Source organism: Nicotiana attenuata, chromosome 7 (genome assembly GCF_001879085.1).
Source record: "Nicotiana attenuata strain UT chromosome 7, NIATTr2, whole genome shotgun sequence".
NCBI lineage: Eukaryota > Viridiplantae > Streptophyta > Magnoliopsida > Solanales > Solanaceae > Nicotiana > Nicotiana attenuata.
The window spans coordinates 70,623,328-70,642,422 of NC_031995.1; the positions used below are offsets into that span (position 1 = coordinate 70,623,328).

A 19,095-nucleotide genomic window follows, 5' to 3' on the forward strand; every position below is an offset into this window, starting at 1 on the left:
ATTCCAATTGAGCAATTTAATAGCTTCATTTAGAAATCAATAATTTAGCAATGTTTATGTCTCATATGATCTGTGCCTCTTTGTGTTTACCACTTTTATAGGCTGACATCGAAGCCCACTGGCGGGCGGTTCTTCTTGGCAGTCCTAAGACGAGCATATTCACTATTGGGCTGATGCTGAGGCCCAATGGCCTGGCAGCTTCACGTTACAGGCTTGGGTCAATTTTTCGAATCCCAAACGTGCTGGAGGCTAAACTCCCTTAAGTTCATTAAAACTAATTTGTAAAAGTGGGTTCTCGAGTTAAGTAACGGGTTCAAATTAAGAGGTCTATCCCTTTTGTTTGACTCCAGACTTGAATTTGAAGCCCGAATTTTATAATATTAAGTAACTAGGATTCTTTAGAGACAAATTTAAATAGAAAATTGTAGTTTTCTCTAGGACGGCTTCCAAATAAAAAAGAGACGAGCCTCGCCGAACAAAACATACAAATGCTTCTATTAAAATATTTAGAATTCGGGACGTGCCATGTAGCGAATTTTCATGGCCTCCCACGAAGATAATAACATGCTAGTCGCTTTAGGCGCGTTTTTTTAATAATATTACTTTCCTAAATACGGGTGTGCATTTCATGCAACCCAAATCCAAATCCCAAAACGTTGAATAAAAATGTGTTGAGGATACGGGTGCATTTCATGTGACGTGATCCAAAAACACGTTTTCAAACGACGTTCACTTTCATAAAAAATTTAATTAAAAGCGGTTAAATAATTCTAAAATTGCACCATAGGATGACATGTATTAAAACCAAATTTTAGCCTAATATAGCAGTTGAGCAACCGTGCTAGAACCACGAAACTCGGGAGTTCCTGACACCTTCTCCCGGGTTAACAGAATTCCTTACCCGGATTTCTGGTTCGCGGACTGTAATACAGAGTCAAACCTCTTTCCTCGATTCGGGATTCAAATCGGTGACTTGGGACACCATAAACCTACCAAGTGGCGACTCTGAATCTCATAATATAAACGAATCCCGTTTCGATTGTCCTTTAATTGGAAAAACTCCTTTATTTTATCCTTTCGGGGGTATAGTAAGAAAAAAGGAGGTGTGACACTCACTTGAACGTTGACGTTGAGTCTGGCCATCACGACGAAAATAATGATTTGGTGCCCAGCAACAAGGTGCCTCCTGCTGATCCCAACGGTGTCTCAGTTGCCGATCTGGTTGATGCTAAATCATAGGTGGCCATCAATGTCAATTTGCCGACTGATCCTAAGAATAGTGTTCACGGGGGATCCCGACCAAAAGCTCGAGAAGCACTCGAAGGCGAATGTGATGGGGTAAGTCTACACCTAATATTCGAAATGTTGCAGGCTCAACAGGTGGTGATATCACAGCTGTAGAATCAAAGCCACGTCGCCAACAAGGTCAAGCCCGAACGATCTCGGGAAAGCACTCGTAGAGATAAGCAAATTATCGAGAGACTGGGTTAAGCCGTGCCCGGGATAAATCCCAGGGTAATGAAAATGCTCAAAGAGTTCACAAAACGAGTGGAGGCGGGTGAGAAGAAGATTGAGGTTAATGACAAAAAGGTGGAAACATACAATTCCAGGGCAAGCAGATCCCGGGAGCACCCTCGATATTATAAGGTCCGGACTCCAAGAAGATTATCTAAAAGCTATCTACTCCGAGCACAGCACCGAAGCTGATCCCAAAGAGGTTTTGTATGCCCAACATTCCTAATACAACGGGACCATAGATCCAAATGAGCACGTAACCTCCTATACATGCGCAATCAAGGAAACACTCTCAAAGACGATGAGATTGAGTCAGTATTACTGAAGAAGTTTGGGAGACTTTCTCCAAGGGAGCAATGATATGGTATCACAACTTGCCCCCAAAATCCATTGATTCGTTGCTATGCTTGCAGATGCTTTCGTAAAGGCCCCCCGGACCATCAAGGTCAAGACCAGAAAGTCAGACCTTTTCAAGGTCATACAAAGGGATAACGAGATGCTCAGGGAGTTCGTGTCGAGGTTCCAAATGAAACAGATGGATCTACCACCAATTGCAAATGATTGGGCCATTTAGGAATTCACTTAGGGGCTCAATCCCCAAAGTTCCTTGGCTTCTCAACAGCTAAAATAAAAATAGTACCCGGCAATAACCTGGGCTGACGTACACAACAGGTACCAGTCAAAGATCAAGGTTGAGGATGACCAACTTGGGGCCCCTTCTGGGTCAGTTTATCAAATCAGGGCCTATGATAGATCTAAGAGAGCCATTGATTAAGTGCCAAGATTGGTCCGAGATCAATATCAACCATGCGACGCGGGCCAAAGGGAAAATGGATCTGAGCGTCATCGTGTAAGGATCAATGATGAAGCGTACCCAGGATTATGTCTACGGAGGAGTCGATCTCCCCCAAGGACCAATGATAAAGCGTACTAATGTATCTATCACAAGGGAAAAATGCACCCGGGATTATGTCTCGGAGGGAGCCATTTCGTTCAGTGACGAAGATGTCGAGGGCATCATGTAGCCTTGCAATGATGCATTGGTAATATCCTTATTTATTAATAAATCTCGAGTTAAATGTGTGCTGATTGATCCAGGTAGCTCGACCAACATCATCAGATCGAGGGTTGTAGAGCAATTGGAGTTACAAGACCAAATTGTACCAGCAGTACGGGTGTTGAACGGGTTTAATATGGCGTGTGCAACCACTAAAGGAGAAATAACCCTACTAGTGAACACCACCGGGACAATCGACGAAACAAAGTTCTACGTTATCGAGGGGGCATGAGGAATAACGCTCTATTCGGAAGGCCATGCGTTCACAATATGAGGGAGGTACCCTCGACCATGCACTAGGCGTTGAAATTTCCCACATCGTGGAGAGGTAAGATGGTCAGAACAGCCGACCGTGAAGGAGATGTTTGTTGTCGATGAGGTAGTCTCGGCCCGCGGTTTCGACATCGATGAATACATAACCAACCAAAAAGGAAGATATTAAATAGCAATCACTGATACCAGCCTCGGTCAAACAGGATAAATAGGATGAATAAGGAGCAAACGAAGAGGACAATTATGCGTCCTGAGATCCTTCATAGCTCTTGACGACACCGACACCACAAAATCGATGGTTGAGGAGTTTGAGCAAGCCATATTAATTGAACACCTACCAGATCGAAAGGTATACCTGGGCACAGCTTTGACCCCCGAGCTTAGGAAAAAACTTATTGATCTTCTTAAAGCTAACATTGATTGTTTCGCTTGGTCCCATCTTGACATGATAGGGATTCCACCAGAGGTAACCACTCACAAGCTGAGTCTGGACTCGAAGTTCCATCCGGTCAAGTAGAAAAGGAGCCACAGTCCGAGATGAAACATGCATTCATCAAGGGTGAGGTATCCAAACATCAAAAAATGGGATCCATCCGGGAGATTAAATACCCGGACTGGTTAGCTAACATATTGGTAGTGCCTAAAAAGGGAAATAAGCTAAGAATGTGTATGGATTACAAAGACCTAAACAAAGCATGCCCCGATGATTGTTTCCCTTTTTCTAACATCGATCGAATGATCGACGCGACGGCCGAGCATGAGATACTCAGCTTTCTCGTTGCCTACTTCAGGTACAACCAAATTCGAATGGACCCGGACGATCAAGAAAAGACTTCTTTCATTACCAAATTCTGCACCTAATGTTATAACGTAATACCATTTGGATTAAAGAACGCCGGTGACACCTACTAATGCCTAGTAAACCGGATGTTCGAATAAAAAATAGGGAAATCAATAGAGGTTTATATTGGCAATATGTTGGTTAAACCCTTGCGAGCAGAGGACCATTTGAAATATTTGTAGGAAACCTTCGATATATTAAGGAAACAACATGAAGCTAAACCCAGAGAAGTGTGCATTTGGGGTCGGATTAGGCAAATTCCTCGGGTTCATGGTATCCAATATGGGTATCGAGATCAATCCTGATAAAATAAATACCATAGAGGACATCACCATGGTGGACAACGTTAAGGCAGTTCAAATACTCACCGGGCATATAGCCGTATTGGGCCAATTCATCTCTTGGTCCTCGGACAAGAGTCATCTCTTCTTCTAATAATTGGAGAAGAAGAATAACTTTTCCTGGACCCTGGAATGCCATCAAGCTTTGGAGGAACTCAACGGTATATGTCGAGCCCCCTCTCCCCCTACTGCACACTCTGAAGGCATATGAATAGATGTACCTTTATTTGGCGGTTTCCGAGGTTGCGATAAGTGGTGTCTTAGTCTGGAAGGAAGAAGGTATACAATTTCCTATCTATTATGTCAGTAGGACTCTAGGCGAGGCCGAATCAAGGTATCCTCACCTGGAAAAGTTGGCACTAGCTTTGCTAAGCGCTTCCAGGAAGCTAAAGCCATACATTCCATGCCACCCTATATGCGTCATAACCATTTAGCCACTGAGGAATATCATGCATAAGCACGAGGTCTCAGGCCGGTTGGCCAAATGGGCCATGGAGATTAGCGGGTACGATATCGAGTATCGACCCCGAACCGCCATAAAATCTTAGATTTTCGCAGACTTCATGACCGGCTTTATGTCGGCCTTAATACCCAAAGTCAAAAAGGAACTATTACTAACCTCGAGGACTATATCGAGAATCTAGACCCTCTTCACAGACGGTGCCTCCAATGTGAAGGGGTCCGGGCTCGGTATCGTATTAAAACCTCCTACGGGAGGTGTAACCAAGAAATCTATTAAAACTGTGAAATTGACTAACAATGAGGCCGAGTATGAGGCATGGTTGCAAGTCTATAATGGGCTGAGAGCCTTGGGGCCGAAGTTATCGAATGCAAGTGCGACTCCCTCCTCGTGGTAAATCAATCTAACGAAATGCTCGAAGTGAAAGAAGAACGGATGTGGTGGTACTTGGACAAATTGCATGTAACCCTACACCAATTCAGGGAATGGACCTTGTAGCAAGTACCCCGAGATCAAAATAGTGAGGCGGATGCACTGGCTAACTTGGGGTCATCGGTCGATTCCAATGAATTCTGCTCGGGAGCAGTAGTGCAACTAATGAATTCGGTGATAGAAAAAGGTCACACCGAAGTGAACTTAACTAGTTTAAATTGGGATTGGATAAACAAATACATAGATTACTTGAAAATAGGAAAATAACCTTCAAACTCTAAAGAATCGAGAGCCCTGCACACCAAAGTCACCAGATTTAGCTTGGCCGAAGGAGCATTGTTCACAAGGACTTTCTTTGGCCCACTAGAAAGATGCTTGGGACCGAGAGAGACCGAATACGCCATGAGAGAATTTCACGAGGACAGTTGCGGGTACCATTCGGTGGTAGAATCCTTGGTTCAGAAACTCATTTGAGCCGACTACTATTGGACTGAAATGGAGAAGGATGCGAAAGACTTCGTAGGGAAATGCGACGAGTGCCAAGGACATTTTCACGTCGAGGACTTCGCACTGAGAAAGGTAACACTTCACACCAAGAACCCGAACGAAGGGAAACTAGGGCCGAGTTGGGTAGGACCGTATCGAGTCATCGGAATAACCGGCAACGGCTCATATAAACTCGAAGCAGGAAATGACATACAACTACCAAACAGTTGGAACGTGACACACTTAAAGAGGTACTACTGCTAAGGTACGGATTCAATTCCTTTTTAATTTATTATAAGTCGGACTAACATATACAGGAAATCGGCTGATAACAGATGTCGCTATTAGGTTTGAAAGCACGTGTTAAACTCTTTTCCCCTTGAACAGTTTTTGTCCCAAAGTGGGTTTTTGGTAATGTTTTAAACGAGGCAGCAGTAAAATGTGCTACCTTAGATTTGAAGACCGAAAATAAACTAGAATTAGTGATCGTTGGCATCAGATCAACATTATCCAAGCCCTCACATGCTTGGCCTCGAATACTGGGGCCATTACCGCTGGATTTAGATCTTTAGCAAAGGGAAAGAAAACTTTATGTGTCAAAAGCTAAGGCTTGGTGGTTAGGATTCATTGTAAGGGTCAAACGGTCATGCGAACTGTACCTACATAGTCCACTTTAGCCATGACACAAGGTTTTTTCCGCCTCTGATCATATACCTTATAGATCAAGCAATGAAAGAAATGTCTACACTTTATTACTGCGCATTTTACTTCTTCGATCTTGGATCCTAAAGCCCTCAGGCAAACCCTACTCGGGGACTGTCAAGCCCATAGGTTGCCCCCACTCGGGGGCTGTCGTCCGATAAAAATTTGGATGACTCGGGCTACCGAATCCCAAAGTAAGGCTTGGAGATGTCCGAAGTCCGTAACCACAAAGTAAGGCCCTTAAAAAAATCAAAACCTATTAAAATATTACCATCGGCAAAAACATCGTCTAAAAATAATTCAGCATCTTAAAGGCCTTCGATTTTACCGAAGATTCGAAGCCACAAATTACCCGAAGTTGCATCAAAGTCGCTTCGTTTGGATCTCCAAAAAATGAATGCTCTAGAACTACATCTGATTTTATGCTATGACATTAAAAAACAATATGCAAATAGAAAATAGCAAATAGATACTGGAAAAGTAAAGACACGACATTGCTGAAAAGGGGAAAATTTTATGTATTCCATAAAATATTTACAAAGGCACGATAGAACGACCTCAAAATAAACAGAAAAAAATACATAAGGAAAACTATAAAAAGAACTAAGGCATCTACGCTTGGTCTTCATCGAGGCTCGACTCGTTGCCAGAACCGTCGGAACCCTCGGAGCCTTCGGGACCCTCAAGCTCATAGAGCTCCTTTGCCTCGGCTCGAGTCGCCTGGCTTTCTCAACCTTGACTGATAGGTCAAAACCTCGGGCATGGATCTCTTCGAGGATCTCTCTCCGGGATAGCCGCTTTATGTACTCAGTCTTCATCTTTGAGCGGGCCTCGACTACCTCCACATTAGCCTTATACAAGGCCAACATTTCCTCAACATCAGAAGAGGTTGCATCCAATTTGGACCTCAATGTGGCATATTCTCGTCTAAGGGCATCTCGTTCCGTGCCAGCCAAACTTAGCTGCGCCTGGAGATCATCATTTAGCCGAGACCACTTATCGGCTTTGTCCTTTGCCACCCAGAGGTTGTTCTTGACCGATGCCAGCTCTGCTTTTGTAGCATCTTTCTCTGAAGCCAGCAGGTTCATCCTTCCCTTCCACACCTCGATCGTGGCCTTGACCTCATCCATCTCATCTCAAAGTTGGACAATCAAGTCTATCTTCTTTTGGACCTGCGAATTTGTGATGTTAGTCACAAGGACTAGCTGCTCGTTTTTAGCCTGAAAGATCTTTACCTTCTCAACCAGGTCGGCGTGTTCCTGCTTCAGGGTCGAGGCCTCTTTCTGTGCTTTTTCTAGCTCGGTCTGGAGAATCGGAAGGTCCTTGAGGGCATCGTCCTACTGCTCACTAAGATCCATGTACATGTTTTTCTTACGGACCTACTATTTGAGCTCGAACTCGAGCTGGCTGATCTCCAAGCGATACTAGAGGAAGCTTTCATGATGAAGTACTAAAGCTTGAAAAAACAATGAAGTTAATAGGGCACACTAATAACTAAAGTGAGATTCACATAGGAATACAAAAGGCTAATGCCTTACCAGGTTCAGTGCCTATTGTGCCTCGTTGAAGAGGCTCAACAAGCCCACTTCATTCATCTTTGCCTTGACCTTCTCGGTCACCAGGCAGCCATGCCCACCAGAGCAGACAGGACCTGGGCATCCTTCAGGATTGTTAGAACGACCATTCTCTTGTGCTCGGGGTCCACGCTCAGAGTAGGAAATTGCTTCACCAGTTTTGGGCTCGAACTCGGCTCTCCCGCTCCTGATGGAACATCCTTTTATAGGACCTCTAGGTGACCAAGCCCGGAAAATCCTCCAGTGCATCCGTATCCATGTCGTCGAAGAATACGTTGAGGGCGTCATGTGGGCCCTACACCATCTCACTTGATTTCTCTTTGCCCGCTTGGGCCTCTTCGAGCATGGACTTAGTATAGGAGGGTGTCTCCACGATGTCAATGACACTGGCTGCATATTTCGAGACAGGAGCGGCTTCCAGGGGGTCCTCAACCTCCATCTCTCCCTCTTGTTCCCGAGTTAGAGGGGGGTCAATCTCATTGTCGTCTTTCCCGGTTATCGCCTTCTCCCCTTCGTTAAGGGTCGACCTGTGAGCAATAAAAGGTTCGTCATCCTCGGGCTCATCCCTCAATCGGTAGAGTGAATCAGAGTCTGATACCCTGGACTTAGTGCTCTTCTTGGGTTTCCAGATCCAGGTGGTCACTTTCTTCTTCTTCGCCTCGGCATCAGGGAACCCGAGGACTTTCTTTTCTTCTTCTTCTCCTCCTTTGGGTAGCCTTGGGCTATCCCGAAGTGGAGGGTTCAGCAAGCAAGGACGGATCCTTGTCCTCATCCAATGGCCTGAGTTTGGTGGTCTTAGATAAACCTGTAAGGAAAAAGAAGGTTAAGCAATGTGCAAGAAAAAAGTACGAAAGAAATTATTCGAGAAAGAATCTCACCATGGGAACGGGCCTCCTATTCGTCCTTCAAAAGCTTGAGCCATGCGCGCTCAGAGTATGGCATCTGTTTGTAGATCCCCTCGATCCACTCCTTGAAGTGGGGAACTATGTTGGGAACTTGAGAAATAGTTGCACGGTGATAAGCATAGGCAACGAGAGAAGTAACAAAAGGAAATGACAAATACTCGAGAAGGAAAATACTTACGGGGTGCGTTCCACTTCTCGAGGAACGGCAGAAACTCTGAAGGGATGAGGTCTTTGGTTTTCAACCGAACGAACCTCCCCTTCCATCCTCAAACGCGATCCTCATCGATGCTCAATAACAAAGTCTTGCTTGCTCGGCGCACGAGCTTGATCAGCCCCCCTCAAAAGATTCGGTGTCTGTATAGGCGGAGTAGGTAGTCGAGGGTGAACCGAGGGGCTTCGGTATTGTCCACAAAATGTCGTAAGAGGATCACGATCCTCCAAAAGGATGAGTGGATTTTCCCAAGGCAAACACTGTACCTTTTGTCACGCCCCCTTTTTCCTTGCGGAGTTCGAGTGTCGACATTCATTGGGAACAACTCATTTCCTTTCGGGAATTGGGTATTTCGATTTGAAGAGTCGCCACCTAACGAATTAAGGTGCGTTAGGGCACCTAAAGCAAGTAACTCATAAACCAGTTTGCATTACCAGAGATTGGGTAAGGACTCGAAATAACCTTGAGCGGAAGGTGTTAGGCACCCCTCGCGGTCCATAACGGTAGGTACCGACCGAATTCAAATTATGTGAATTAGTCTTATAAGAAGATAAAGTAAATTAGGCAAATTGGTATTACATTTAAAACAAGGGGTAAAAGGGGGCCTAGGTTTTTTAGCCTACAGGATCACATCTGTACAATACCCGGTAAACCTTCCTCAACTATAGGGGTTACAGGTGGCATTAGCGCACAGGTCATCATATCCTTATTCTACCCAATTACCCTCCCCTTAGTGGTTATAAAAGCGCTTTTAATTGAACGAACTCTATGCGTTCATTACTCGTCCCTTCCTTGTGGCCCCAGAGGTATCTAGGACCTCTAATTTAGGCAGTTCTAGACTTTCCTAAGGCACTTAAAGGAGAAAAATCTAGGCTACAATCAAAACAATTAGGACTGTCAAGTAAAGAACAATTAAGGGGCTCACGTTTACCTCCACAAATAAGCAAACAACAGCACGTCTCAAACAGCAAGATTTCAGACATTTCCAAAGGTCCTAGAGCAGGATATCTAGGTGAGTATGACAAAAAGAATATGCAGCATTATGTTAAATCAAAGTGATAGAGACCTAATCAGTTTGCCTACTGATTTTTAAGACATGTTGAATCTGGGCACTTCACAAATAACAAAAAGCGTAGTTTTATAGTTTGCAGGATTTTAGTCGCCCTACAGGCTTGCCTAGGCGTGTAACAGTGATGTCCTATAAACATGGTATCTAATCATTAATCAGGAGTGCATTAAACCAGTAAACAATTTTAAGCAGGCAGTTTGGATCCTATAGGCATGCTGTCTAGGTGTGATGACTGATTTTAGACTTATAGGTACTGGTAGCTAAATGCAAAAATTGGTTTTAAAAATCCTATAGGCATGGCATCTAAATGCAGCAATTAGTTGAAACCTTACGACACGCAGAAAACCGATTTAAACCTTGTTAGTACAGACTGATTTCAAACTTACAGGTATGATGTTTGAAATGCAAGATTGATTTTTTACCCTATAGGCATGGTATCTATAATGCAGGACTGATTCATAGACATGGTATCGCGGAAAACTTACAGGCATGGTATCTAGTATGCTGGATTGATTTTTAAACCCTATAGGCATGGCATATAAATGAACAAACATTGTGATAACCTATAAGTATGTCATCCAAATAACAGACATTGCAATAACCTATAGGCATGGTATCTAGTGCAAGTAAGTAATCCTAAGAACATGCTCTCTAGTGCAAGCAAATAGTTATAATAAACCTAACAACATGATTTCTACCCAATTTACCCACAAAAATTATATAAGAATCCCTCCCTTTTTATTAATTTCCCCAATATCTGTTTACAAGAAATATCATTACAGACCATATGAATTACAGAAGGAACGAATTATGCTATAGGGAGCCTAAATAGAGGCCCAAAGTGAACCTTGAAATTCCAGGCCTTCAAACAGTACAAAATGCCATAACCTCATAGTGCATCCAAGGGTATCCTGGTGTATCAAAGTTCTGAAGGGCCTCAGGGACCCCAGGCAATGCTCACACCAGAAAACTTCCAAAGTAACCCTTTTGTGAGCAAGTTTAGAAAGCCAACTCCGGTGTGTCAAAGTTCAGAGGAGTCTCATGGAATCCTAAGCAATGCTCACACTAGAATGGCAAGACCCTAGGGGTTCTAAGAATAGAAGTTTAAAACAGGAGATAGTTTTTAAGAAAATAGTTTTGGATTCTCAGGAAGTAAGGGGAAAATAGGGTCATTCAATTATTGTAACTCAAACAAAGGTCCCACCAGTCAAATAGTATACAGAAACAGGGTAACTTAGAGTTTCACTTAGTTTGTTAACTGTCACTAGGTGAGCATACAGTCACATACAGAGGGATAGTGGGTTGGGGAGCCATATTATGGGAGGTGAACACTTTTAGAACATGCTAGTGGAGAAGTAGACATAGGTCCAGTTTAGACATGAGCAAGTATACAGACTTGCTGAAAGAAGAAGCACATAGGTCTGGCTAAATAGGAGTAAACAGGTTGAAAACAAGACACATTAGTTCAATCAAACAGAAGCATACATGCTATTGCAGTAACATATAGGTTGAACAGATTAGACATGCTTATTGTAGTGAACACATAGGTTTGCTTAAGCAAAAGAAAGGCATGCTAATTATAAGGAAACACACAAGTCAAATTGAACAACAGTAAGCATAGATTCTAGTGAACATGCTAATAATCATGAGGCATAGGATCTAATGAGATAAGTAGGCATGCTGATAATAGGGCACATGGCTGAATTAAATAGCAGTAGACATGTTGAATAGGGAAAACATACAAGTTCAGAAGAAAGGCATGCTGATTGTAAGAAAACACAGGTTTAGTTGAATGGCAATAGTGAGAGCATACCAGTTAAGGGAGCAGAAACAGAAGGTAAAGTAGGCAAGATTCAACATCCTAGCCCTGGCTTTCAGCCGACTAGACAAGCAATGAACACAAGTAACAGAGAGAGATGAGAGAAAGCTTTTGTGTGTGCGCGTGTGTTTTGGACTATTGTTTGCTCGTTTGTGTTTAAAGAAGTCAGAATGAGAGTTTATATAGCCCTTAGTAAGGTAGACAAATAAGGTAAACAATAAATCAGAGTTCATAAATAGGGTAATGAGAATAAATCAATTAGTTAATTGGGGACTTAACTTGATCAATTTCCACAGAAGAATCCGGAAAGGACCCCCTTAAATTGGGGGGAATCCCTTAACGATTCAAATTGGGATTCAAATAAGGTAAACAAATCAATCATATACTATATAGGAGTCAATTAAATCCCTAAATCAGACTAAGAGTCTAATTAAGGCAAGCAGTACTAATTAAAGTCACAAATGAGGAAAATAGGTAAATCACGGAGAAATACTGATTTTAGCGGGAAAAATTGGTTCAAATCCTTAATAGGAATCAATTAAGTAAAAAGAAATCCCAAAGAATACTGGTTTTAACAGAAAAATTCTTCAAAACTAAAATAGAATCAGTCCATACAACTGGTTCACATAAATAAACACAACAACGAAAAAAATTGAAGAAATCAGTGTCACAAACAGGAGCATCTAGGGTTTAAACATATACACGAAAATTAATCAAACATGTAGAGAAACCATTAGTTTAACATTTGAAAGTGAAGAAAACCTTTTGAAGAAAACCTGGGACGAACCCTAATTTCAGAAAGAGTAAACGAAGTCGAAACGATTATTTAAACCAGGAGATTTAAAGGAAAATACCCAATAATACTCAAATCACTTTAGATCTATAAAGATCTGAAAAGATTCGAACAGTAGTAAAACTAGGGTTTTCAGAAAATAGTAGAGATGAAGAGAATCGGTCGAAAACCCATGGATTCGTACGAAAAACAAGAGGAAATCCATAATCACAAACGGAAGTGGCCTGAGACACGCCAGTAAACAACTTTCAAACCGGAACAAGTTGGATTTCCATGAGATCCTCTCAAGGACTCATGAAATCCAACAACCATAGGGTATAGGAAATCGGTGGTGGTCGGAGAATGTACAAAAACACCATGGAAAGGAGGTCTCCACCGGTGACGGCGATTAAGGTTAGGGGCGAGTTGAGAGAGAGTTAGAGAGGTTAGGGAATGAAGGCGGCAGAAATGAGAGAGTAAAGGGGGTTAGGGGGTCGTTTGGGATTAATATGGTAAGAAAGAATGAGGGTTGTTGATCTCAGAGATCAACGGCCAGGATTAGAAGGGGGTCTGGGTTGGGTCTGACTTGAATTGGGCTTGGGTTAAATAAATTGGATTGGAGGAGGTCCGATTTAGGGTGTGAATTAGGGGCTATTATTTAAATACCCATTTTACTAAATAAAATAATTTTACAAATAGATAATTAAATAATAAAAAATAATTTCAAGCATGAACGGGATCTAAAATAATTATAAAAATATGGAAAGTCATTTTTTGTATAGATAATGTAGTTATGCATATGTAGGGGCTGTTTTTGCAAAATATGCAATTAGAGTATTAAACATGCAAATATAATTATAAAAATGCAATTAAAATATTTGAACACTCATATGAACATAAATAATGAAGTTAGATGATTAAATCATCTTAAAATAATATGAGGGATAGTTTTGAACATTTATGTAATTAAAAAGCATAAATAAATGGATTTAAACCCTTTAAAAATTTGTAGAAGAAATGGTAAAACACTTGTGCATGTTTGTAATTGTATGCACAATATTTTAAAAGTATACATGCACATTTTAAAAATATTTGAGGGAAAAATTGGGTATCAACACCTTTCGCAAACGGCAAGGACTATGGGGTCCATTGGGAGTGAGTGAAGGGGTAAGTGTAAACACTTAAGTACCCCTCCACGTGAGTAGTGATGTCATAATCGTGCCCGGGGATGACCATCTCCTTACCCTCCCAATTATAGTCCGCTCAAACTATAGGTAGTATTTCCTCAGTAACAGAGCATATGTATCTCTATGCTGCCTCACCTCAGTCCTGTTGACTAGAGGCCTTCTCGGAGTTGAAGTCGCTCTCGATAGAGCAGCCCCAGGTACGAAGCTCTTCATGGGGGGCTCTTGAGCAACCTCGGGAACTGCCACTTCGGCATATGTTGCCGGGTGGGAAAACGAAGGAGCAGTCTAATGAGGCACTGACTTGGAGGTTTTTTCCATCGTAATCTGAGAAATATGAAGGATTAAAGAATAATATGAAGATTTAAAGATGGTATGAAGGTATGAAGATCCAAAGAATTTATGAGGATTGGAAGATGAAGATATGAAAGTTCAAGGAGCAATATATGAAGATTTGGAGTTAAAAGCAATTAGAGAGTTTGAGGGTATATTCTAAAACCGGAAAGTGGAAGATGTGAAAAGGGGTCGGAACTTTTATAGAGGAAGAAAAATCAACGGCGTTTCGCAACCGGCGGCTGACATGTTTCCAATGTGAGAACGACGCGACTAATGGGACATTTCGATTCACTCGTCATCTCGGTTGTAACGTATGAAGGAAGGAACCGTGGTTCATCTTTCATTTTCCATCATTCCGGTAAACCTATCCTCCGAAAAATGAGGGTACTATCTGTATACAGGTAAAATCAGAGGTAACGTCTACCCCGATATCCTTATGAGAAAATGCAGGAAGGGTACGGATGCACGAGATTGTGATCGATGTCATAGACCCTTTGTATCAAGATCCAGGAAGAGAGAACGGCGTGCTCGTCATCGGGTATGATAAAGCAATGTGCCCCGAGCCAAGAATGAGTTCCAAGACCTCAAGAAACACGGTAAAACGGTTATACACAACGTATAGAGGACCATGATATTCGCACCCAATGATGGTAGGCTATAATCCCGTATTTTAGGTGCTTATTGAACTCTAATTCACTGCACTTTACTTGTGTTGAGCTTAAATTGGTAATGTTTTTCACTTATTGTGTGTTTATGCCTTGTAGGAGTGATTAATCGGGGATCGTGTTCGGGGATCGAGTAGCAAGTCTGGATATCAAAAATCAAGGTGGAAGCTATACTCTAAAGAAAAAACACTACCACGACGCGTGGGGCGGCGCGTGGGGCGCTGCAACAGTGTAATTCCTGCTGCTTGAACAATTTTCATGCTCTCTGATAAGTCCCACAAGCACACCGTGTGGCGCGTCGCCCCATGCGGCGCACCTGTGCATTTTTTCCAAAGCCATTTTCCTATTTCGGCTAGGAAAGGGTGGTTTTGTCCGAGCCTGGCCTTAATTGGTATAAATACATGGAAAACATTATTTTTTGGACTTTTGACATATTTTCGACCTAAGGAAGCTAATGAGGAGTTCGAAGAACACAAGCACAAGGATTTCATCATTCCTTCCTCACTCAAGACCCGAGTTTGGATCGAATCTATGTTTTCCTATACTTTAATTATATTTGTGATGAATTTCTCCATGTCTATGGAGTTGTTCCTTTTAGGGTTTGATGGATTTGGTGTACTGATGATTATTTGTGGATTATAACTCTAGTTTTATGTATTGAAGCATTTTGGAAGATTTAATTGTTACATCTATATTCACTAGTTCGTGTAATAGGGAGAGGAATAACTTGTGATATCTTTGCATTGTATTGTCGGTTGAGTTCATATATTCTTCTAAGTAATCGAAAAAGGGTAGTTGAATCATTGATTAAACCTAGTTAAGAGAATAATCGAAAGAGGTTTTCCAAAAGACCAATCCACTACGCATTCTTTCATATCTTCACAGTGCTTAATTTGGTTCATCTCGTGAGGTTAAGACTTGGTCGAGAGAGGAGTTTCTACTAAACGTTTGAACTAATAATCGAGTGAATTGGAGAGATTCACTTGAACATTACAAGTGAATTATTGAGAGTTAGATCCCGAATAATTATCTTGCACCTATCCTATCAAAATCCTGTCTTCTCTCTCTGACAACCTTATTTGCTTATTCCTTGTCTCGATAATCACTAGTCAATAGCTTAGATTCTTAGTTAATTGAATTAGCAATCATATAAATCTCAACTGTTAATCCTCTAGGATAGCAATCAAGCTAGAAACTTCAAGAATATTGTTTAAATCCAATCCATGTAGATACAATATTACGCTATACTATCTTTGATTAGTGAGCATAATTTAAGTGTGTGTTTTGAACTCGTCAAATTTTGGTGTTGCTGCCGAGGATTGGAAATCAATAGTGTTTGAAATAGTTTGTAGTGCTATTTCAGGAATTTTTCTTTTTTTTCCCTTTTTACATTTGGTGTTCTTTGACTGTGTGCAGGTTACAGGTTAATATTGGTGCATAACTCGAGCTTCTGCGAAAGAAGTGCTACCATACAATCCAGAGTTAGAAAAATAACTGCGACAACTGGGGAAGGAAAGAGATATCACCAAGACATTAGAAAAGGTTGGGCAACCCTCAACCCAAGAAATTGTGGCTGGAAATGGTGATGAAGAGGTAGATTTGGCTACAAGAGAGGCAGCCCAATAATGAGAACAAGCTGCATGAGATGCTGCTGCACAGATTATCTACAAAGAAGAGAGGGGCCAGAGAATTAATCAACATCAACCCTTGGCTGCAGACCAGTTCGGAAATATAGCTCTCGGGCTTGGGAGATCACTTGGCGATTATGTCAGACTAGTCTACAATCAAGGATTATCCAGTGTTAGACCACCTCCAATTGCAACAAACAATTTCGTGTTGAAGTTAGGGTTGCTTCAAACCATTCAGAACTGGTGTGTCTTCAGAGGGAAGATGAACGAAGATCCAAACACACATCTAATGGACTTCGAGGAGATTATGAACATCTTTCAATACAATAGGGTGTCACAAGATGCAATGTACTTAATGGTATTCCCGTTTTCACTTAAAGATGATGTGAAGCAGTAGTTTCGAAGCTTGCCCAATGGATCGACTAGAAAATGAGAGGAGATGACCAGAAAATTCCTTGATAAATATTCTCCTCAACTAAGATAGACAAGTTTGGAAGAGAAATCCATAACTTCGCCCAGAAAGAGAATGACTCTGTTTTTGAAGCATGTGAGAGGTTTAATGAGATAGTTAGAAAGTGTCAACATAGCAGAATTGAACTCTAGATGCAACTCCAGGACTTTTGGGAAGGATTTTCACCAACTTCCCGTAGAACATTGAGCAATATAGTTGGAGGCCCGTTGATGAAGAAGACTCTAGAGGAAATAGTTATAATTCTTGATGAGTTATCCGAAGATGCTAATCAGTGGCCCTCTGAGAGTGTTGAATGAAGGAGATCAACTGGTGTTCACCAAGTTGATGCTAATACACTGTGCAGGTACAACTTGATACTATGGCCAAAGAAATACGAAGGCTGGCCTTAGCCACGTTATAAAATGAGCCTCATGCAGCTTGTGATATATGTGGAATAGGGTACCCTACTCATGAGTATCAAGCCTCAACTGAGGAAGTGAATGTTGTGGGAAATTATAACTTTAATGCAATGGGTCAGAGGCACCTCGGTTTTTCATGGAGTTCACCCGGGGGTACTGCAAATGCATGGCAACAAAACAACCCCAGATTCCAGGGACAAGGAACTCCTGGTTTTATGAATCAACCAAGGCAGTAGTTTCAGCCTCAACAGCCCAATCAGACTAGCCTAGAAGGTCGAATGAAGGCCTTCATTGTGAAAACTGATGAAAGATTTGAAGTACAAATGGCAGCAATTCAAAATTTAGAGAAGCAAGTAGGACAGATTGCAACGATAATAATCTGAGAAGGTTCCAGGAACTCTCCCTGCTGATATTGAAATAAATCCCAAAGAAATAGTGAATACTGTAACTTTGATAAGTGGGCAAGTGTTGAAAGATCTCACCCCAATCCAAAAAGATATGAGACTTGAAAAATAAAGCGGGGAGCAGCTGAAAAGAGATGTTGATAAGAAGAAGAAAGTCCAGATGTATGTTGAGAAAAAGAAGAAGGAAGAAAACTCAAGAAGGGAGGAACCTAAGGAGAGTAAGCATATGCATGCTTTACCTTTACCCCAAAAGCTAAGTAGAGAAAAGCTGGACAAGCAGTTTGAGAGATTTTTGGATGTGCTGAAACAGGTTCATGTAAACATACCATTCACATAAATGCTCTCACATATGCCTGCTTATGCTTAATTCTTGAAAGTGGTACTTACAATGAAGAGGAAAATAGAGAAGACCTCAATGGTCAAGCTCACAGAGTATGGCAACGCAATGTTGCAAAATAAACTCCCACAAAAGTGTGGAGATCCAGGGAGTTTTACTATACCTTGCTCTTTAGGAACCATTAATTTTGATAAATCCTTACGTGATTCTAGTGCCTCAATTAATTTAATGCCTCTATCTATCTACAAGAAATTGGAGAAGGAGATTGGAGAGATAAGGTCAGCACCCATACCGTTGCAGCTGGCAGACCTAACGACTATAACGCCCGAGGGGATAATAGAAGATGTGTTAGTCTGGGTGGATAAGTTTGTATTTCTTGTGGATTTTATAGTGGTAAATATGGAGGAAAACAAGGAGGTCCCCCTCATCTTAGGAAGACCATTCTTAGCGACGGGAAGAGCTATATTAGATATACAAGAGAGAAAGCTCATGCTTAGAGTGGGTGAGGAGATTGTGACTATTAAGATGGATGGAGCAAAGGGCGCGCAAAAGGACAAACTAGGTGCAATTGTTGAATGGAAAGTAAAGGACTCGAAAAAGAAGGTTGCGGTGAGCGAGAAAGATAAGTGTGGTGTGTACCCAAAGAAGGACGAGAAAAAGTTGTCCGCATTGATGTGTACATTAGTTCAGGCGCGAGGAATGGAGCCCGACTTCGACTCAGACCCCGACTAGATATTCAGGGAAGTTTCCTTAACCCTATGCTTTTTACTTGTGTGCCATGGGGACATGTCACAACTTAAAGTGTAGGGTGGGGGATATTTGTATGTGTGTATATTAGTTTTCTTTTTCTTACTTTTAGTTGTTAGAGATAGAAAAATCTGAATTTTTTTTTAAGTTTTCGATTTTTCCCTATGATGGATATTATCGACAGCTTTCTTGAGGGATTAAAGTCGAAGGAGAAAGAAAAAAGATTTTATTTTGTTAGGTAGTGTAATAATTCCCTCTTAGTTTTTCTTTGTGCCGCGGTTCTTTTCCAAGGGTTTTGTTTGAACCAAGTGTAGTTAGTTTTTATTTTTTAGGAGTAGGAACCTCTTGCTTTGATTTGAAATGAAGGCAATGTCTCTTGACTTTATATACCTTGAGAATACTAAGTGCAGACGCTTAGGCTCAGTTTTTTACTCTTGTATAAGTACCTTAAATTGCATGATCTTAAC

General features: G+C 41.6%; 1 protein-coding gene across 1 annotated transcript; it reads left to right on the plus strand.

Moving 5' to 3' along the window:
* Nucleotides 17,705-18,613, plus strand: LOC109230155. Its single transcript, XM_019395680.1, has 2 exons — nt 17,705-17,854; nt 17,939-18,613. Exons 1-2 carry the CDS (start codon nt 17,705-17,707, stop codon nt 18,611-18,613), a joined length of 825 nt encoding a protein of 274 aa, XP_019251225.1.